The sequence below is a fragment of the Nelumbo nucifera genome, chromosome 2, assembly GCF_055504915.1.
Source record: "Nelumbo nucifera cultivar China Antique chromosome 2, China Antique-T2T, whole genome shotgun sequence".
NCBI classification, from domain to species: domain Eukaryota; kingdom Viridiplantae; phylum Streptophyta; class Magnoliopsida; order Proteales; family Nelumbonaceae; genus Nelumbo; species Nelumbo nucifera.
In genome coordinates this window covers 32992643-33015987 of record NC_142650.1, presented here as the reverse complement: position 1 = coordinate 33015987, position 23345 = coordinate 32992643, and the positions used below count along the sequence as shown (strand labels likewise).

General features: G+C 34.1%; 1 protein-coding gene across 1 annotated transcript; it reads right to left on the bottom strand.

Moving 5' to 3' along the window:
• Positions 1–859: 859 nt before the first annotated feature.
• PNSB1 (NDH-dependent cyclic electron flow 1) lies at positions 860–9171 on the bottom strand. The gene is made up of 6 exons (XM_010267271.3): positions 8524–9171; positions 5823–6013; positions 5469–5726; positions 1960–2065; positions 1712–1797; positions 860–1248 (listed from the first exon to the last, which is right to left on the bottom strand). The coding sequence occupies exons 1-6, from the start codon at positions 9103–9105 to the stop codon at positions 1083–1085; spliced, it is 1389 nt and encodes a 462-aa protein (XP_010265573.1). The 5' UTR covers positions 9106–9171; the 3' UTR covers positions 860–1082.
• Positions 9172–23345: the final 14174 nt, after the last annotated feature.

Genomic DNA, 23345 nt, shown 5'->3' with positions numbered 1-23345 from the left:
TACTATAGGCTAGCAATTGGACCTTCACAGATCCATGTGAATTTGATGTAATACCATATATCAAAAAGTCTACAACCATAGAAACAAAAATAAGAAATCACTGAATTAATCTCAAAACTCATGAGGCCATGAACTAGAAAACCCAACTTGTGGGCATTCACAACAATTGTTCAACTCAAATAGGACCAAAGTGGCATGCCCAAGATCTCCTCAAACAAATATGAAACATTTTCCATCAAGATTTGATGAGTCCTCAAGGCATGGTACATAATGGGAGGATATTCAAGAGCTGGATACGTTTTAACAGATTTCTTTGTTAAGAACAAAATTTCTTTGCTCTACACCCTTTTAACACGCTTAACAAATGAAAAAAAAAAATTAAAGGTTTTCCATTATTCACGTGCACTCTTAGAGAAGCTACTGTTGGTAATTCCCATAGCTCTATCGTTTAGTCAGTTCTTCTCCTTCTAATCTTCTCTAATCCTTCCATGTACTATTAAATAGAATTCAGCTAATTTAAACCTACATGAATTCCCAACTTGCTTTCACATTGAGTAGAGAATTTTTCTTCCACAAGGTCCATTCAACCAAACCCATTAAGCCTATGTTTTGGCAATTATATGGACTGTGGTGACAGTTCATTGTTTTTTCCAATGGCTGTTCCTTAAATGCTATATTTAACCCCCATGAACACCCTATTTTCCCTTTTAGTTACCCTTAGCTCTGCCCTTTTAGGACTGGTTTGACTACATCAGCTTTCTGTAACAACTTCATCCGTTTAAACCATGTATTGTTGATAGCCCATAATATGTATCAAAACCTGACCTTTAATTTCTATAGCATATTTCAGACATTTGCCTTATGGTCCCTCACAATGTTCTTAGCACTGATACTGGGTATTTTAATGGAATCATATACTAGTTTTGAACTGAGCACTTGGTAAAAATATATGCTAGAGCTATCCAGAGAAATGGATGAACAGGTTCTCCTTTTATACACCTTTGATCTTAACTCTTAAGACAAGAGTAACAAATTTCCAAATGTACACCTGAAGGAAAATGGACAACAAAGTGAAGCATCTTCTATGCCAGAACCAAGGGTGCTTCAAAGATCTGGGTTGCCTTTTTTACAGCTTCAACGTCAATGTCTATCAACTTCCCTGTCTTGGATGAGACAACCACACATTTCTTTTCTTCTGCATTGGGAACAAATAGCTTTCCCTTCTCCTCAGAAGAAAATAATGCAACACTGCAAGGCAACAGTAGTAGTATAGAAATACATAAAAATTAAGGTTCAAGTATAGAACTATAAGAGACAATTGCACATTCTCTTTTCTTCTGCATTAGGAACAAATAGTCTCCCCTTCTCAGAAAACAATGCAATACAGAAAGACAACAGTAGTAGTATAGAAATTAAGATTCGCATATAGAATTATAAGAGCGCTTGCAGTGGCACTACACTAACCATATAACTGATTTTTCTTGATGGTATTTAATGGTATGATAAGGAACACGATGTTAACCCTAGACTTTTTAATAGTGTTAATAATTTTCTAATATATGTATGGGTTGTCTGCTTTGTCAGTTACCCTAATTTCTCCTAAGGATCCAGAATCTCATATTGAAGAACATTACCTATGTATGGCTTGTCTGCTTTGTCAGTTACCCTTATTTCTCCTAAAGGTCCAGAATCTCATATCGAAGAACATTACCTGGGTTTATCTCGTGCATTAGCAAGTTGGATAGCTGCTGTGTTTGTGGCTATTACTCCAATTGAATCATTAATAAGAGCTGCCATCTGGAGCAGACAGAAGTATAGAGTAATGTAAATATCATAGTTGGACATAATTCTTCATTAATTGTTACAAAAATTATATTTATTTTAAAAGCTTCCACTTTAATTGGGGTGTGGACATGTTTCATATATTTGAAACTAGAATATGCATGAATGAAGAGATACCTGTCCAGGAGTGGTGATGAACACAATACTAGCATCTTCTCCAACAATTTCTTCCACATCCTCCCTTTCCTTCTCATGTGGAATGACAAAAATAGGCTTCACATCCCTGGTGTAAGATATTGAAGAGTGAAGACCAATCAGATACAACTTTACTCATTGGCTTTGATTAGATATATCAAATAATACAACCCAACTCAACTAAACCTTGTTCCCAACTATAATGGGGTAGGCTAGATTGATAAATCCTGTTCTGCCATTCCACTCTATTCAGTGCCAAATCCCTTGTTAAGTTTTGGCTAAACCTATCAAATAAGTGGTTGACATAAATATAAAAATAGAAAACGTTTGAAAAAGGAATGTATTTCAACATTGAACCATCATTTGAAAGCTGTCCTAAAAGCAATTAATTTTCTATTGGCCCATACTCAACATAAAACTTAGGCTCAGTTTGGAAGAAGTACAAATACAAATTTGTAGAGTGCAAAACCTTGTATTTTGTATGTATTTGCACAGTATATATTTGTATTTGTACTCCTACCAAATTGAGCCTTAAGGAACATCCTGCAGGAACTAACAGACAACTTAATATGATGCATTTAAGGCACAAAAGGATAGAGGAATGAAGAATGGAAATAAATTTGGCAGCTTCCCCAATCTCAGAATATCTGGACATTTGCTTTCTTTCTCACGATGGAATTTGGGTTGGAAACCATAGTAAAGGTTGTTGTAGAGAAACCCAAGAAAACAGATTCGAAATGGCACTCAAATGAAAATAAAATAGAGATAAAGAGAAAGCAAACACAGAGAACACACAGATTTACGTGGTTCAGCTTATAGCCTACGTCCACGGGCGAAGGAGGAACAGAAATCCACTATGTAGTAGGTAATGGAGAAGAAATACAGAGTTGTGCTCTCACAGAAAACCCTAAGCCCCAAAATACACCCAATATCTCTCAAGACTCCGCCTTCTGTATACAAGAGAGAAAACCCCCGAAAAATACATGACTCTTCGTATTCGGTTCGGACCTATAAGATGAATATGGGTCAGGTCCATACTGCCGCGGGGGCTGCGCCCCCGCACCCCCAATAGTGATTTCACAAACCACTATGAAATTTTGCCTTCAGGTTTTTCTCAAATTAATTCGGAGCAGATTCATGAAGCGGGTCGCCACAAAGAATTCAAGGCACAAACATAACAAAGGTATATCATGATGATCCTATGCACAATGACATATGTGTTCATGTAACCCTTAAGCTAGCATGATTTATCTTTCAAATGTTCATATGCGCAAGAATTTCAGCAAAAAATCATATCAACTAAGTTCCTTTTACCTTGTCCCAGCTTACATCAGCTCCCAGACTCTCTTATCTTTCAATAATAACTCTACTAAGTCCTAACTAACAGAGAGGATATCCTTGACTGCCCACCTATGACAACCAGATATCTGTGAATTCCCATTCAACCTAAAAGCTTAAGCTCTTTGGTGATGTCCCTCAATAGGTTTTTATTCTCTAACATGCCCTTCATGCGAAAGCCTATCAGGCTTGAAGCGTGAACAAGCACAGGCCTAGCCATACCTTGTGCTGAAATTTAATTAATTATAATGGGGGCGACAAGGACCGAATATTAGATCATTTGGTCAAAGAGGCCTTGATACCATCTCAAGGAAACGTTCAACCTAAAATATTAAGTTGTCAAGTGAGGTCCCTGAATAGGTTTTTGTTCTCTAACACCTTATAAGGTTAAAACTCTTAAAATATGTAAATTAGTATATTTTAAGAAGCCATACTATAAACCTGTATATTTTAGAAAATTAATTAAACATGGCAAGCTATTAGTATTTACTACTGAAAAATGACAATTAGCTTCAAAAACTTGGTAAAAAACATAATATATAAGATGTTAAATGAGATGCCTCTACCTTTATCCAAGACCAACCCTAGGAAATGGAGTCATACCTCTGTTCCTTGTAGAAATGTCTGTGTCCATAATCCATATTTGTAATACACACCCATATATGCTGGCAGAGGTGGAAAACCATAAAGCATATATGTTTTAGAACCAGAATCTGGACAGCACTAAGGTATTTGGTATAGCCTGGGAAAATCCATGGGATTCATTTTTAGAACTAATTAAGTCAAGCATGGACAAATCAAAACAGCACCAATCAAACAAATTTGAAACCCCTCTATGATGGGTCAAATTAACATTGATGGATCAGCAAACTAAGGCAGCAATTTTTTTACATTCCAATAAAAGTTTGTGTTATTCTGGGACACTAATTTCCTTTTTCAGAATACCAGATTCGCCATGTTGGAACATTACTAAATGCCACCTAAGTCTACCTCCATAGCACTTATTGGCAGGCATTTTATAGATTTTCAAGGTTATTTTGTCGTTCATGGGGAAGAGCCTAATACAAAGGCAAAAATCATGTGTGATATGGGAGAGATTCAACAAAATTGCTCTTTCCAAAATAGAAACTAAAAGCTGAATGCAACCACAATACTGCAAGAAACTTTTAGAAGAAAAAAACTAGTTAAAAGAGTGATATTTAGTTCTTACTTTCTAGAAAAATTTAGGTTATAATCGTGTCATTTTTCTTCCCAACAAAGTTTGACTTGATCTTGATGTCATCATATAGTTTTCCAGTTACCTATCCAAACAGAACAAGGATTTGTTGTTCTGATTGATTTGGAAAAGTTACAGTCATTTTATTGGAAGGAGAAATGATGCTAGTCGGTGAGGAAATTGTGCCTTAATAATTGGAATTTTAGGAAATATTTTATTTGTTGTGTTCACCAGTTCACAGAACAACCCTATCCCAAAAACAAGTCAAAGCCATGGGGTGTTGAGCCTAGTAATGTGGGAGCTGTCTCCTGGTGGCTACATATATTCTCATTGGGAGTGAACTTAGGATTAATAAGAAGAAACTCTTCTTCAGAAACTCACAGGAGGAAGCTAGATTTGTAATGCCAATAGAGATTATAGTGAAATTTGCAGGGGTCCATCCATGGATATGGGCAACCATCCAACTACATTAAATCTTCTTTTCTCTCTATGCTGTTGCTTTCTTTCTGTGGTTTTCTCTGGATTTTTTTTTTTTTTGAAAAGAGATTAAGTATTGTATTAATAACAAAAAATTACACCCCCAAACCTACACAACAAGGATCTGTGCCAAAAAAACCTCCATCTCTGGTTCTCTGGCTTGTGCTATATATCTACACTGCTTCTCTTTTCTCTTTAAGTATATTTTTCAAATGAGACCAGCAATTAGATTATCAAGTTAGAATAGCTTCTTCTAGTGTTTCAGAACTTGGAGCCTTATCAGTTTCTCTTACTACTTCCTATCTCAGATATAAACCTTGTTTCACTCCGTGCTCAGCAGAGGTCTAATGTCAACAGACCCCATATCTATCCATATCATGGTTCCTATTTCTCTTGAAGATTTTCAGGGAGAAATGTCATACAACATTTAACAGAATATTCTGTGAATACAGCATTATACCTTATGGCTTTTGCTATTTCAGCCCATATTTGGATGGGTAGCAAGCTATCAGGATCTCCCCTGGACTGCATTGAAGCCTGTGAATCAGACTGTATACCATGGATGACAATATATTTTCCTTTCTCGGCGCCTGCACTCTTGTACTTAGCCTCCACAACTTCCTTCAGCTTCCTTGAGATTGATACTTTTAGTGGAGGAATAGGCTGCCTTGGAACATTTCGCGCTGGTCTCCCTAACCAGTCAAGCATCTGACGATACCTACATTAGCAAACTCATGTCAGTCTACCTCAGATTCAATTCTGACAGAAAAGAAAATGATTCAGGAGATAAATGATAAACTTGTTTTCAACTGACATGTTGTATCCACCCTCAGACAAATTCAATCCGTCTGGTGTAAATGTCTCTGATAACAGAAGCCCTGCTCCTGCTGCATTAACATTCGGGTAGATGTAGCTTACTCTATCTCGGGCTGTCGTCATAAACAAGAATGATGCATGCCCAAGTCCAGCCAGTTTGGTTGATAACACCATGTCATAGTACCTACCCTGTCAATAAGCCCAAAGCCACCTGCATTTAGGTCTACCTCAAAGAAATAAGCCCTGTGAACTCACACACTAATTCAAGGATCTTTTCTTATCTACTTGAAAAGGACAACAGCCAATTCATGTTTAATTCAGAAAAAAGAGGAAAATCACAATTTACTAATATAGCTGTCTTTTATATGTAGAAAACAAAGAAGAAATACATGGTGGACAAAGAGCTCATGCATCCGAATGAACATAAATATGAAAAAGGAACTCGTGTAAGTGAAAAGCTCATAGAAAGAAGTGGCATTTCTATATGGCAACCTCACAGTCTAACATGAAAAGAAAAAGGTTTAAAGCCAATCAGTATTCTTTCGGAATGTTATCAAGTAGAACTGTAGAAGAACAAAAATTATCAGGAGATACCTGTTAGACAGTTTTGTATGCCCTTAGCTTCAATCCGATTTGATGTACTTTTGTTATTTAGTGGAAACAAATAAAGTGCATGTTTGATTCATGTTGATTGGTTTAATTCTGTGCAAAACCCTAAAACTGGACTTTTATAGAGATTCGTGCTAGTTTTAAATGTTCACAGCCGTTGGATAAGTCTGGGGAGATTTATCCTGCCAAGGCTGATACTAGTGTGCCACCAAGTGTTGGGATAGCCTATCTCAGCCACCAGGGTAAGACCCAAGGCACATGCAGTATGGGATTACTTGAATCCTTGAACCGGACCAGATTTCCGGTGTTGCCCTGGACCTTGGAGACAGATGGGCAAAACTGGAAAGTTACACCTGACCCCTAGACTCGATTATGACACTTCACTAGGTGTCGGATCAGGCTGTCTTTGATATGCCAATCAGTGAGATCCTTAGATGGGGATCAAAACCTGGGTATGTTGGGACAGTCTGAGAATTCATCTGAGTGGGTGATCATAGTGACAGAATCAGCCACTTTGTCGAACAAAGGGTAATGATCGGGAATGCACTCTCTCTGATGGAAACCAAACTGCCGGCAGTTGATTTCAATCGTTGGAATTTTGTTTTGCAAAATTAATATATTTATATATATATATATATATACGGTTTCAAATTGTTTGCAAATGGTTTTAATTCCCGGGATCCATGTGAGAGGAGAGTGTGGCACTGTTCCTTGCAGCCGAGGAAGAGGTCCTCTCTTGTCGGGCAGTGCTTGATCATTAAGGGCTGAGAGGTTAAGTGTAAGACCATTTAGGATAATACCTGATGGGCTAATCCTGCACCTGCCCACAGTCCCTGGGTTTTTATAAGATGGATTGGCCCAGGGACCACTTAATGTAAGTGTTGGGCCCATAGGGTCCATGTGATGGACTCAAGGGGTTCATTGAGTTTTTCAGTGAATTCGGCTGGGCCTTGTATTAAAGGCTGGGCCAAACCCATGTGGCTGGTGTGTAGATCAATGCTTGGGTCCCACGCCATACAAAGAAACCCAACTGGGCAGCAGATTGGAAAGTATTTAGACACTGAACACTTAATGGGCCAAAAGCCCATTTCGAGGTGGGCTGATATGATCACCCATCCATGGGGCGAATCTGAGATTAATGTTAGTAAAAGGATTGGGCCTTTAGCCTTATCCACTCTTGGAGACCAAATTCAAATTAGATTTGAATCTGGTAACCTCCTGATAAGATTAAGAGTAAGCTAACTTTATCTGCAGATAGGATTAAGATAATCCCCTATCCAAATACTGATTTGGATTGGGATAACTCCTCATTAGGAGGTTTCTTAATCAAGAAGAAAGGAGGAGAAACCCTAAGAGAGAGAAATCATCAGATTTCGAACCACCTTTTGAAGAGATATAGGATATCTCCTGCGATTTGAGATAGGATCTCATTCATACTCCAGAAAAGGAAGAAGAAGCAGTTCAGCCCTTTTTTTCGCTCTTGGAGTTCTCCTCCTGCCGCCGCCATCTACCCTTCCAAGATTTGATCTTTGCAAAAAAAGAAAGTCAAGAAATCTGTTCTTGACATTAGTCTTGCAACAAAGACTAAAAGGATTCAGTGTTTAGTATTTCCAGAGGATTCTTGTGAATGATCTAGTGTGTAGGACGCACCCTGCTGGTTCTGTTCCATCCACAGCTGTGTCATCTTCAGCAGGAACGGTTCTTGGTGCATTCTTTGGGCGTGAACACCAACTTTGGGAGATACTGCTTCTCCAGATCAGGTATATTCCTCCCATTTGTCTTTTGGTACAGATCTAATTTGATTATAGTTCAAGTAGGATCCTTGAATATTGTATTCTAAATTTAGGGAATATGATTCCCAGTTGGGAGAAGGTAGGAAAATTTTTGAAATTCGCCCACCCATTCCGCAACCTTTGTGGCATCCATTAGATGGATCCTACCATTCTTTCATAGAAAGAAGTGGCATTTCTATATGGCAACCTCACAGTCTAACATGAAAAGAAAAAGGCTTAAAGCTAATCAGTATTCTTTCGGAATGTTATCAAGTAGAACTGTAGAAGAACAAAAATTATCAGGAGATACCAACCAACCTTTAGAACTCCGATCATGTCAGTATACTCTGCTGGCTCAGGGAAATCATCATCCAGGTCATATGCATTCGCCCATCTCACATTCTTATTCAACTCATACGTCTGTTTCCCCCTTGGAGATGCAACCACATCTACTTGAACACCAGGATATCTGTCCTTGATCAATTGAATTGCAGGGAAGAAGAGCAAATTTTCATAAACACCACCCGATACAAAGCAGCAACACCGTCTCACATCCCCTCGCACCTTCAAACCCAATGAAGCAATTTCGACATTGAACCCAAAAGGGAACTTGAGGAAACCATATGGGTTGTTGGGATTATCGGGAGGCCTCGGATCTTCTTCCTGTTTCCCTTCAGAGAACAATGAACCATACTCCATTTCTGGGTCATCTCCGTAGTCGAAGGGATCGAGCCATGGATTCTTTTTCTTGGCATTTGTTGTAAGTAGTCTTCTACAAGACGGAGGCTTCTCTGTTGGACATAAGAAAATTGACAGATGGGCGAAGTGGGTTGATGAAATTGAATGCGGGTTTGTAAGACAAGGTGAGATGGATTTGTGTAGCAGGGATGTTGTAGCCATGGGAGCGAGTGAGTGAGTTTTGTTCCTTCACTTTTCTGGTTCTGAAGTTGTTGGGAAAAGTGGACGTTGGATTTTGAATGTGTGGAAGAGAGTTGGATAACTACTTCCACTCATTCCCGCCTCACGTTTTCCGCGTAAAAAAACAAAATTCTCTTCTGTTTGGACACAAGATCAAGTACGGTCGGACTAGAGAGCAATGCGGAAAGATTCGGCCCGACCGGACAGTCGGATCGTGAAAACCGGAATCGATGGCCTTTCCGGATCCCGGTTAAATGACGGTTTTATCCGCCCGGTTAACCGAAAAAACTGGGACCCATGAAGCATTCCAGGCTTCCAGCTATTATTCCGGCTCGAGTGTTACAACATTGCTAGAGACCTAGAGTTAATTGATGGAATGAGTTTATGAAGGGAGCTTTTTCTGTTTGGCCGGAAGTTGCTAATAAATGGGACCCGATGGACAATGTTGCAAGACTTGTATCGGACTTAAAACCGGAATACTATAACAGTCTTATTGGTTAACCGGACAGTTAGCCTGTTCAACCCGTGAAAACCATCGTTTAACAGGGACCCAGAAAACGTCACTGGGTCACCAGGTAATTGGCTCGACCATCTAGTCTGATCCAAGTGTTAAAACATTGCCGATTCAACCTAGTTTTAACATGACTTTTGATATAGAAATATTTTTAAACTTTTAAAACATTTCATGTCTATTCCAATTAAATAGAAAAGTTAAAAGATAAAAAAAAAAATGAATATTAGTCATATCGATATGTGTTGTCCAATTTCCACCTATTATTTCTGTGCATTTACTTGGTCTGTGATGATAAAATTTTGGGTTGGCAAGGGTAATAAGATGAATTTGAGTTCGAAAGTTAGTCGATACATCACACTGTATCATATATATTTGAGGATTCTGGTAACCATAACCATATATGAGGAATTTGGCTTAATGAATATTTTCAAGCATTAATACATACTCTAATGCCTTATTCTGCATTTAATTAACATGTGAAACCTTTTCTTGAGGGGAGTGTAGATGCTTTGAAAAGTTCGATATATAAAAAATATGTATTGAGCATGTTGATACTTTGAACCATGGATCATACCCAATCTACCCCTTTCAAAACCTCAGATAGTTGGGACGTAATGACCTTTTATTTGTATTTTGTTAATTGTTGTGTAGTGACAGAGAACATGTCTGTAAATGTGTCTCCTCCCTCCTCCATCTCCATTCAACATCCTAAGAATTTTTTCGTCTTGGTCACAACAAGGAAATGAGGACTTCGAATTTCATGCTCCCAAGTGAGTTTGAGTATGTGATCTGTTTTAACATTTTTCTTACTAGTAAGTGTGCATGTGTTTTGCATGTGGTAATTCTAGATTTTGATAATGATAGTAATAATATATCAAAAAATTTTTATAAATTTTATATATTTTTATATTTTCATATTTTATTATTAATTAGATGCAAATTGCAAAATCCAAATCTAATTACATAAACACCCCATCAAAAGATAATCAGATCAAATTGTGAAGTTTCAAATATCATTGACACGCCTACTTGCTTGACTAGACTTTTCTTTTTGTAGTGCTTTATCTTTTTTTTATGTATCTTTTTTCTTTTGTTCATTTATCAAAAAATATAAGATTTAAATAGAGAAAATTGAATGAGGTGAAAAGTAGTAGTTCAATTTACAATTTAAACCTTACAATTAAATAGGAACTAAATTCAAAAATGAGTATTTTAATCAAAAGAAAGTTCTACAATCTTATTCATATTTAATAGTATTGTAAATATAGAATTATAAATGTGTTCATTTTTTTTGTATTTTTTTGTATCAAATTCATACATGTGCATGAATGCTTTTTTTTTGCAAAAATTATTTTTTTTTTTTGTATTTTTACATTTTATTAATTTTTATTCTTTATTTATGACATTACAGGTTAACATATTTAACCCGGAAGTTGAACTATTTATTATTAATTTTTATATTTCATTTTTGTTCAGTTCTAAATTATGTACTTCATTTTCATTATCAATAAAAACAATTCGTGTTTATTTCACTTATTTTTTTTTTTAAATTTGATTAATAAAAATATCATAAGTGTGTCTAATTTTTTTATTTCTTTGTAATTTTCTATATCTATTTTTATTTTAAAAATTTTATTACATAACTATGACTTTGTAGGTTGACCAATTTGGTTCGGATGGTTGAATTTCTTAGCCACCACTTGGATAAAAAATGGTTTTGTTTTTGAGTAAGTTTTAAATTATATGAATTTATATTGTTAAAAATATTGACATAAATCTAATTAGTAGCATTTACTAGTGAAGAATAATTTAAAAATATAGGATTTAATAAGGAAAATTTGGATTTAATACCTTAAGTATAAGACTTAATGAGAAGGGATTAAATGAGGTGGAAAGTAATAATTGAAGTCACATTTTCAACCCTTACAATTAGAGATGTATTAAATATACAAATATAGACATTTTAGTAGCCATTAAAATTGACATTAAAGCTGTAATAAAATAACTTTTATATCCTTTTTCAAACAAATAAATAGAGAATAATTTTGGTCAAAAAAATTTTTGCATTGCATCCACACTTATATCTATCTATCTATCTATCTATCTATCTATATATACATAGAGAGAGAGGTTTGCTGAATTCCAAAATATTTTGCAAAAATTATATGGAATTTTTTTAGTGTAAATGATAAGATTTCATATATTGACAAATCAAGTGAGTTCATTTGGTAAATAGGAAAAATTGCTTTTTTGAAGTGATTTAAGCTTTTGGAGACAGCCTAGAGGCGCAACATGGGTCAAGTTGAATTGAGGATTTATTAAATAGTCAATGGCCTGAACCCTAACCCAAACCCAATATAACCGAGCTTCAAATCAAGCAACCTGATTTGCAGCCTTAATCCAAACCCAGACCAAACAAAGCTTGAGCCAGCCAAGCTTTTTGTACAGGTTGAGTTGTGATTTGGGGCTGCAGGATGGAACTAGGCCTGATAAGTAAGCCCATTTCAAGGTTGGTTGGTTGGGCTTAGTTTGAGGCCTCTTGATAGCTCCTTTTTTTTTTCTTGGCTAAATAGAGAAGTTCGGCTTCGGTCAGTGCAAGTCCATGTCGTTCAAACAGCCTCTTGCAACCTTGCATTGGGAATGGGAATATCCTATCATAAAATAAAGCAAATAAGTACGAAGATATTCCCAATACAAGACTGTTGAAACGGGCTTTGCACTGACCAAAGCGGAACTCTAACTAAAGGCCTCTTGATAGCTCAAACAAGCTCATAAACACCCCACACAAACATTTTATTGCTGGGAGACATGGACCACATGGCCTTCTTTATGATTTTTCATATTTTTTTTTCAAAAAAAAAAAGTACAGTTAAATTCAAATGTAGGATTAGATGTGTGATCTCTCTCTTATTCTTTTTATACATTTTGTTTTCGCCATTCATCTTTTTTTCTAAGATATAATCAATTACTACAGTCCACCTCTCTTTCAAACTTTTCCAATTCCTTAAACTCCTCCCCATATATCTCTTCCACTCCAAAACCATTTTTCGTTAACCTTTTCTGTCCTATACTTTCTCCCACTCTTTATTCATTTAACTTATTCTTGCCTGTGCACTCAAGGTAAAGTATCGACTGTGTACCAAAGAATTTTGAATCATCAAAATTCTCATTTTATTTGTTTGTTTTGAAAATTTAACAGTATATATCCTAAATTCATCATTAACGATTAACGATTGATACTTTTAAAATGTCGCAACTTTTAAGATAATGCATATTCGTGCCATATGATATTCACGACTACGCATGCACTCTCATTGTTAATGTTTGATACCTTTAAAATTAATGTGAAAATTCTTAAAATAATGCATATAAGTGACCCTGAAAATTGATACATATTATACGATATTCACGGGTGCATATCAATACTTTGAACCTTGTATTAACCCGTATAGATGCATAGTTTTACCTTTAGGCTGTATTTGGTTTGAAGGAAAATATAGAAAAACCTTTACAAACATTGTATGAGCTTTCCTTCCTTTCTCTACCTTTTCCTTCAAACCAAACATAACCTAGTGGAAACTAGTCATACCATTTATGCTGTGTTAAATTTGATAGAAAAAATACAAGAAACAGAAAGCATTCATCAATTGTCTACTAGCGAGGGAAGCAGCTGGTGGTGGCGGAAACTGGAAACTAAAAGAAATTGTCCATCAACAAAAAAACAATTGTCCTATAGGATGGTTCTAATTCTAAGTTTCCTACCTGGAGTGGAGCCAAAGATGTCCGAATAGCTTGATCACAATTCCTTTAGCATTCATCTCAGCAACCAAAGTTGCAGTTGTTGAGCAGAATCACAAGTCAGTACAGTGCATTAACTTCAATTTCCCTGCTTGAATCTTCATACAGGAGCTCTCTGCTAATGCAGCTAACCCTAAAAAAAGCCTTAATTCCTTTGGAGCATCCATCGTCCTGTGTGATGATCTGAGATTAGTAGGATTCTTTCAGACTCAACTGCCCAGGATCACCTTATTGGCCTCCTGCCAGAAGCCATTAATTGTGAACTTGTGATTCTTTGCTCTTGTAAGTTCCAAACTACTTTGCAGAGAATTAGTTTTGGTATGAATAAATTCATAGTGGACTACTCTTTTATGTAAAGTGAAGACACCGGTTTAAGTCTCGAGTCCGGCCACTTCATGCTAAACATGCTGAGGTTAAGAGTAGGGGTGTCAATCGTCCGGTTTTGGATTGGACCCCATCCAAATCAAAATCAAATTTGATAGATTGGAATCATTGGATGGACCAATAAGACATATTGAAATGGACCAGTCCAGACTTAATGGTCCAAAGTATTTATTGGATTGTATTAGACCTGGTCCATCCATAATGGATTTACACTGAATTGGGTTGGATTGAACTATTATCTGGTCCATTGATGGAAGATAATAATACAGGCGTCAATGGACCAGGCTTGGGTTGGAACCAATTTGAACATATTGGACGGTGTAGACATTGAATTGGACTGCTTCAAAATGGTCCAAATTATCCATCAAAGTATATTGGACCTGGTCCATCTGTAATGGACTCATGTTGGATTGGACCAAATCTGGTCCAATTGACACCCTTAATTAAGGCATGTTTCATGTCTTAGATTGTGTTTAAGAAATTAAGAGGGCTTTAGCTTTGATTGAGCTGTGTTGATTAAGGCACTTCGAAGAAGTTCTTCAAACTAGCTCTGAAAAGTAACTAGTTGGACCAATATCTACCCTAACTTCTTGGGTTTTTCAGAATCCAAATCACTTGCCAACAAAACATGTTCCAACCCTCTACCAAAATGATTTCACACTGCATATCTCATACATGGCAGATCCCACTTTTATGACGAGTCTCAGTCTCATGGTAAGAGTGTGGTGTTAGATCAAATTGGTAGAGGGTTAGGGTTGGAACGTATTTTCTTGGCAGAAAATTCCAATTTGATTTTCACCGCTATAGCTTCTAGGCTTTCTGTATAGGGCGCACCTTGCAATGCTAGAGCACTTCTTGAAAACCTCCAAGGGCTTCAGCTTTGATTAAGCTTCTTTGAAAAAGCTACCAAAACTAGCTTTACTAGAATGTTGTGTTTGGGCTGAATAAAAGCATATTGTGGCTTTCTGGGTTTTTGACCAAGAATAGCTTCAAAACTTCCCATGTGGGGTCCACCCTACAAAGCCATAAACCGTGGTATGAAAGCTCATTAAGCTTTAATTTTTATGGAGTTGCTTTGAATGAGCTACCAAAAAAGAACTTGGAATAACTACTTAACTGACTGAATGATAATCAATTTTGGGTTTCAGGAAGATCTTACCTTGAAAAGCCAAAAAAACACCATTGAAAAGGCAATTTAGGTGATGTTTAGAACAAATGCCGTCTCCTTAGAGGTATTTTTGAGAAAATGATGATGCATTGGCATGCTATTTTTCTCAGAAAATACTTTTTTTTTTTTTCTATTTGCATGGTGCCATTGCTACTGCTGCCACATAGGCGCTTTTCAGTGCCTAATTAATCAGCATACTATTGTTAACAACGGTAAAAAAAAAATGAAATAACACCAAAAATGATGTTTTATTCAGATTATACCTTTCCTGATTTCCAAGTCGTGGCCTAGGATAAAGTTTTCAAAAAAATACATAATCAAACATCAGGCAATATCTGAAAGGGATTTCAGACATGACGCTGATGTGGCATCATTTTTTAAAAAAATGATATCGATTCCAAACACCTACCCAGTAACCTTAATGGGAGCCAAAGCAAAGAGCACGGTAGGACATATTCCAGCTTTATTTGCTCTGATTCAAGGGGTGTTTAAGCTCATAGTTGTGTTTGTGTTTCTACAAATGGTTCAAGATGGAGATTTGTGCACCTGGTACTAGTTTTTTAACTAACAAATAATACATGGTTTGCTGATGCAAATATGACATAGTAGTTATATGATGTATCTCGTACGCCTACATGGTTTTCAAAATTGGACCGGACCAGATGGTTGGACCAGAAAAATCGGTAACCGGTCAGCTCCCTGGGTCTGATTTTTAAGATAAAAAACGTTGAAAAGGTCAAAAAAATGCTGACTCGGGGGGTCGGACCGCTAAACTGTTCGACCCTGACAGCGGTTTGCAAGTTAGTTTTTTCTATTTTTAATGTTTTAAATAAAAAAACAAAAAAATAAAATTCCTATTATATCCCAACTCGGTTTGAATCCCTTATTCCCTTTAGCTTTAGGGTTAGAATTCTAACCCTTCCCGAGTTCCATCCTCAGTCCTCTCAACCCTCACACCCTACCAACCGACCACTTGCGGCAGCCATCATCTCCGACAATTGACGGTGACACACACCAACGGCAACCGACAAGCTTTCAGCGGCAAAAAGTCACCCTCACCAGCACTTGCAGCGGTGTCCGACAGCAAAAAGATTCACTAGCACTTGCAGCGGTGGACGGCAAGCTTGCAGCGGCACTCGGTACTCGGCATTGGGCATTGGCGAGCAAACCCACTATCAACTTTTTGGATTTTTTCTGTATTTTATTATTTTTTATTTTTTTCATATGTTGTTCTTTTTCCTGTATTTTTTGTATTTTATTTAAATTTTTATGATATTTTTTATTATATATAAATATTTTTTATTTTTATTTATTTATGATATCACGGGTCAAACTGTTCAACCCAGACGGTTGAACAGCCGAACTGGAAAACGGTGCCTAGAACGGTTCCGCTTCCAGGTCGGTTTTAAAAACCATGCGCCCACATAATTCCACCATTAATGTTCATATAAATGATGATGGGAAAATCTATGATATGGAAAAAGTATCTTTTCCATATCATATCGGATGAGATGGACCAATCACCTTCGACTTTCTGTTTCGATGAATACTGGGTATCGCAGGTAACCGGTTTCAACAACAATTAAAATCACATTTGAAAAAAAGAAATTCATTTCAAATAATAAAGACGTTAACGTCTTTCCATTCGTTCTTCCTCCTCGGATGAATCTCTCCCACAGTCGTCTCTTTCTCTCTCTTACCATCACCGGCGAGGACGGAACCAGCGGCGGCATCTAACCACCGGTAAATCTCATTCTCCTCTTTCTCTGTCTTTCTCTCCTTCTCTCTCTGTATTCGATATCATATTTGATTTTCTTTATGTTCTCCATGGACAACACCAACCGGCAACGGCAAACACATTTCTAGGCGTTATCTCATTCGCTAGACACTGTTATTAGATCCCTCTTCTCTACATTTGTGTATATGTTGGAGTGGGAATGACGAGTCTTGTTCTCTTGTAGGTGACTTGCGGGTCATATTGACATACCATAATAAGTGTTGGAGTGACAGAACTTGCAGCAGGGATCTACACAACGAGGTATTGGTGGAATTAATGAAAAAGAAACTTGGGATACATGTATATTTGTAGGTTGATTCTTGATTCTTAGGGTTGCTTTTTGGCAGCTTGGAAATGAATTCCATTGCTCGTTTAATGTCAATTTCATGCAGTTGTCAAACTTCAATTCATACTTTGTTAATGTGTAGTAAGTTTACAGAATAGAAATTCATTAGTACCTATACCCTTCAGGATGAAACTTGTCATGATCAAATACTGAACAATTTTAAGTGCCCATTTATTCAGCTAAAAATGTTTGAACCTGATATCAAAGGGCAAAACTTCTTAAGAATGAATTAGCCATTGATCTTTAGGCCAAAAAACGTATTGTAAATTTTTTTCAGAGAAAATTTGTTCCCTTGAAGTTCGACCAGAAGAGGGAACTCGAAGGAGAAGTTCGACCAAAAGAGGGAGCTCGAAGAAGTTGACCAAAAGAGGGAACTCGAAGGATATAAGAATGGGTAACGGAAGATTAGAGATTAACGGATAGGTTAAAGTGTTAAATTTTAATTAACATATAAAAAATAGGTTAGAGATTACTAGTTACTTACATAACTCAGGTAATTGTTGTATACGAGGCAGTAGCAGAGGTTTTAGATATGATATGGTTTTCCATAGCATAGTCGAACCCAGTGATGATTATGCAATTACAAATAAATAGTTAAAGTACATATACACATATATTAATCGAACAATTTAACTTGCATTCTCTACTTCAAGAAAAGGATATGGTTCTTTAACTATACCACCCTTTTGAGAACCACAAACCGAATACTCCGGATCTGTTATTCATAAATTGTTCCCACATTTATACCTATAAAGTATCACCACCATGTATTAGGAACATTTCCTCATGAATGATAAGAGAGATATTTCCAATGTGCAGCTGTATTGTCCCGTGGGTAGGGATGCGAGAACAACTGGTGGATAGCAAATCCAAACCCCAAAATGAACACTGCCTCAATGATTCAATAGGGTCAAAAATTTTATTTCCTTGCCATAAAATCAATATTTTGAAAATTAAATTGGATATCAATTTGGAAAGCTGGCCAAGTGGCACATTTGGCAGTTCAACTAGGAAGCTCACCTGGTGAAATGAATCAAAACCATAGAAACCCACGATCCAGTTGGCCATCCAGTTCATTGGTTTGAGTCATTTGACCACTCGGTTCAACCAGAGATTGATCATTACATAAAAGAGGTGATGCAAGTAGGGTTGTCAATAGATTTCGAAAGACCGCCTTTAACATCTGATTGGATGCAGATTTAACTGAATCCTATCTCATTAAAAATTACTACTACTAATATTATTATTATTACTAGCAGGGACCCGTGCGATGCACGGGAAAAATCTAAAAGATTTAATAATTTTATTTTCCATTTAATGATGATTTATAAAAAATAATAATTGTTAATTGAATATGAATAAATATTTTTTAATAAATTTAGTTTTATTAATAATTTGTAGTAATTTTAATAAATTTTATTCTTTTTATTATTTTTAAATGAAATTTTGATTACTTTTAAAATAAATAAAAATAATTATAAAAGCTAACATTTTTTATTAATTCTACTAATAATTAACAAGTATATAAAAATGACAATGGGGTGGATTCAAGGCAGGGCACCCCATCCCTGCCCCGTCCCCAGTGTCAAGCGGGTTCAGGGCAAGGTAACCACTCCTCAATGTCAAGTGAGTTCAGGGGCAAAGCACCCCACTCCTCATCAAGGATGGTGAATCCTCGAATTTCCCTGCCTCATCCCCAATATTGGGCAGGTTCAAGTAAAGGAGTAAATTGAGTCGTGCTGAGTCGGCACAACACAAGATGAGGCGTCCCAAGCCGTGCCTCCCTCCTCTAGGATAATTTGGGGGGTCAGTTCGGCATGACCCACGGCTTGAGACCACACGGGCCCATGCCATGCCGTGGGTCGGGCTGGTCCATTGGCCAGGCCTTGGGCCCATGCCGCACACTCAAGGCAAGGCACCCACTCCCCATCCAAGGTTTTTAAAATTGGACCGGATAGGGAATCATTCTGGGGTTGAATGGTCTGCTTGTCAAACGGATGACCCGCTCAGACAAAAAAAAGTTAGAAAAACAAAAAGGGCCAAAAACGGTTGTTCGGGTTGACGGTTCAACCGCCCAGGTCAGCGGTTCGCTAGCCAAATAAACGATTTTTGGACAAAAAGAGGTTTTGAGGAGAAATGGTGTTCGGATCCCAATTTTTCGATCTAACCATCTGGTTTGATCTAGTTTTGAAAACACTATCCCCGTCAACCCAATATTCAATTTGATAATAGAAATGATCAAAAGGATATTGAGTATCAACCACATGGTAAATTTCTAAAAGTACACTAAATTGTCTTTAATATTCAAAAATGTAATTTATGAAAATTTTGGAAAATTTATTATACTTGTGTAATTTTGAAAGTTTAATCAAATTTATTTAAATTTTTATTAAATAAATTATTTTATTTTTAAATGGTTTACTTACAGAATTATACTAATTTATCTTATAATTTCTAATATAAACTAATCAGTAATTTCCTTTTTCCAATATTATACTAATTTATCTTAATAATTTGTGTAATTATTTGTTCAAATTATAGTTTTCCATTTCCCATAGTCATTTATCTTTAATAACTTTCAATAATTTGCAATAAAAATTACATACTTTTTCAATGATTTTCCAAAATCTATCAAATGTAATAAAATTTCCAAAATATTCTAATAATTTTTAATAATTATTCAATGCATTTTAAATAAACTTTCAAATACTTTATATCTTTTAATTTTAAAAATGTTATTTTATGAAAATATAGTTTTATGACAATTTTTGAAATATTTATTACATTTGTGTAACTATGGGGATTTATTGATTTTTTTTTAAAATTGTTATTAAATATATATTTTTATTTGGTAGTTTACTAACAAAATTATACTAATTTATCTTTTATTTTTCAATATAAATTAATTAATAGTTTCGTTTTCTAACATTATAATATTTTGTTCCCCCATTTGTATTTGGTTATTAATTATAATAATAACAATAACTAAAATTTTATACTTTTTTATAATTGTTAAATATAATTCTCAATTTTATAGAAATTAATTAAAGAGTTTTCAATTTCTATAAAATGTTGTTAATGAGTTAATTAATAACAATATTTATTAATTTATTAATCGTATTTATTAACTTTTGATAATAACACTATTTAATACTCATTGAATATGGATGGGATCAAATATTAACCGTATTTAACTATTTATTAATTAATATGAATATTTTAAATGAGGGAGTGTGGATATAGATTGGGGGGATGCATTTTAGGAATTCATTAGGGAGTGGGGCACCATGATACTTTCCTATTGGTTTAAATGAGATATCTTAGGAGAGATATTATAGGAATACTTTTAGGTAGTTGGGTGACGTGGCTTAATGGGAGTGGTGGGAAGGGGAGAGGAGAGAAAGTCAAAGAGAATGCAGGGGGTAATGGAGAAGGAGAGGCATGGCGACGGGACCCGTGCTTTTTTAAGCGAAAGTTAAATATATTAATATTTTAGTCGGTTTTCTAGTATTTTAGATCGGATTTGGTTTAATAAATATATTAATATTTTATATTTTAAATTTAATTTTGTAATACGGGGAAGTAGGAAAATTTCCATATTTGTTAGTCTAAAATATTTTATATCATAGATTTAATTTTTGTAATTTATTTTTTTACAATATCATTGTAATTTATGAAATTTAAAGTTAATTTTTTTAAGTTTAAATCTTTTGAACAAACAAACTAAATCGAAAATAGACCCAAATTGATACAACCCGAGTTGGTGGGTTTCCGCTATTGGTCAATCAGTTTCGAGTGACAAACTATGGACTTGATCTGATCGATTTGGTTGGCAAAACAGCCTGCAATTGAACCAAACCAATCATTGAACACTCCTAATTTCAACTAAATTTATGGTATAATCTCTAATAAATAACAATAGTTTAATCTCTAATAATTATTGAAAAATTATAACAAACGTACACAATCATTGAAAATAAGTTTATAAATGAAAATATAATAGATATATAATAAAAATACAATAATTACAAAAATATAATAAATACTGAAAATATACTAAATAAGTCAATAAATAGTGTAATATAAAATAATAGTTTAATCTCTAATAAGTATTAATCTATAAATTATAAAATTTATAATTACTAAAAATAAATTTATAACAAAAATACAATAAATAGGATAAATTAAATTTCAAAAGTTAAATAATAGTTTTTTAATCTCCAATAATTATTGATAATTTTTTATTAAATAACAAAATAAAAATACATTTAAAAATAATTATTGAAAGCATATTTATTAAAAGCAATAAATAATTACTAAAAATAAAATAAATATTAACTATAGTAAATATATAATGAATATACACTATTATTGTAATATTGTTACTAATAAATATATTTTCATTGATAGTTATTTTCTATAATTATTAATTGATATAAGTGAAATTAATTATTTACAATATTATTTACTTATTTAAATAATATTGTTATTTAAGTTCTTAAAATATTAATTATTTATTGAATTTAAGAATCCATAAAATTATAATTGTACTATTATTACATAATATGAATATTATGAATTCATAATTCTATTCTAATTATGAATATTATGAATTCTATTATAATATGAATATAATTAATTTTGTAAAATATTAAATTATTATCCATAATTCGTTATTATGAATTCTATTAAAATATTAAATTTATGTTATTTTAACTATTTAAAATTTTGTCATGTTAAATATTTTTTTATTTAAATATTTAAATAATATGTAAAATATTTAAAAAAATAATTTTTTGAATTTTATTTATTTTAATGTTATTACGTATTATTAAATATTTTGTTATATTATTTAGCTATTTTTAATATTTTTTATTTAAGATTTGTAGTTATTGAAATATTTAAATAATGTTTTTTAATGTTAAATTCTTATTATTTGAAAAAAAAATTTAAATTGAATTATTCGTAAAATTATAATTTTTATTGTTATTACATAATTTTATGATGAATTTTGTAAAAAATATTGAATTATTAATAATATGAATATTATTAAATCTATTAATTTTTTGTGTTTTGAATAAATATTTTAAATTTAGTATATAATTTCATTATAACATTTAAGTAGTTCTGAATTTTTTTAATTGAAACTTTCTTTAGATAGATATAGATAAAAAGTGGGGGAGAGGATAAATAGGAATTAGAGATAGTTTAAGATAGAATCTCTCTACTAAATTAGAGATAATTTAAGAGATAAATAGGAGTTAGAGATAATTAAGGAGATAAATAGGAATTAGAGACAATTTAGGAGGAAGTGGTGCAAAGTGGTGCCACTTGGCTAAACATTAGAAAAGCTTTATGGTTGTTAGAAATAGTTAGGTATATGTGATTTCCTTATTGATTTAATGGGTAATTATGTAGAATTAAAAAAATTAAAATTAAAAAAAACAGAAAATTAGGAAGGGGTTTTCTGCAAGGAGAGCTATGCTGACATGGCAGGACCACTTTTAATATATATATATAGATTATTATTATTATTATTATTATTATTATTATTATTATGTATATATAATTATAATAAGTTTATGACTAATAAAATTAATATTTATATTTATTTATTTCATATGTATAAGTTAAAAATAATTAGTTTTATCAAAAACATATTTTAAGAGAGGATAGGGAAGGGATTTAATCAATCACCCCACTTGATTGGTTATCACCAAGGTTCAAAGTATTGATACAATACGAGTTTCGGCCATATCGTAACGACACTTAGAAATGGCCGAAACTCTATTTTTTTTTTCAAATTTTGTTTTTTTTTGGAAGCTTTTAGCCTGCTTTTTATTATTAAAAAAAATTGGGGTCTGAAACAGGCATATCATTTTCAAAAGATACGATATGATACACCCGATCATATCAATACTTTAAACCATGGTTATCACTTTTATGATATCACTTGATTGGTTACAAGTTTTTTTAATATTATGTCTTTTCGATATCACGGTTAAACCCTTTTGTCAATTTAAGCACAATAAAATTGATGTAAAATAAATTGGAACTTGAAATATCTGATTTCGAATTAACTTTAGATCCAAATATTTAATAATCGAATCAAATGCGGATGTAGCTATCTAATATGATTATAACCCTAGATGCAAGTAAGGTTCTTCCCTCTGGGTGTACGCCCAATACTAGGAAAGTAGGAAGTAGGAAACACTAACGAAGGTGGACGAGTTTC

Excerpts from the sequence above, each read along its gene's own strand:
- PNSB1 (XM_010267271.3), bottom strand. The coding sequence starts at position 9,105 with ATGGCTACAACATCCCTGCTACACAAATCCATCTCACCTTGTCTTACA. Across the intron at positions 5,727-5,822 it reads TCTGAGGGTGGATACAACAT|GTATCGTCAGATGCTTGACT; the intron begins GTCAGTTGAAAA and ends TTGCTAATGTAG. Across the intron at positions 1,249-1,711 it reads AATGCACGAGATAAACCCAG|TGTTGCATTATTTTCTTCTG; the intron begins GTAATGTTCTTC and ends GTTGCCTTGCAG.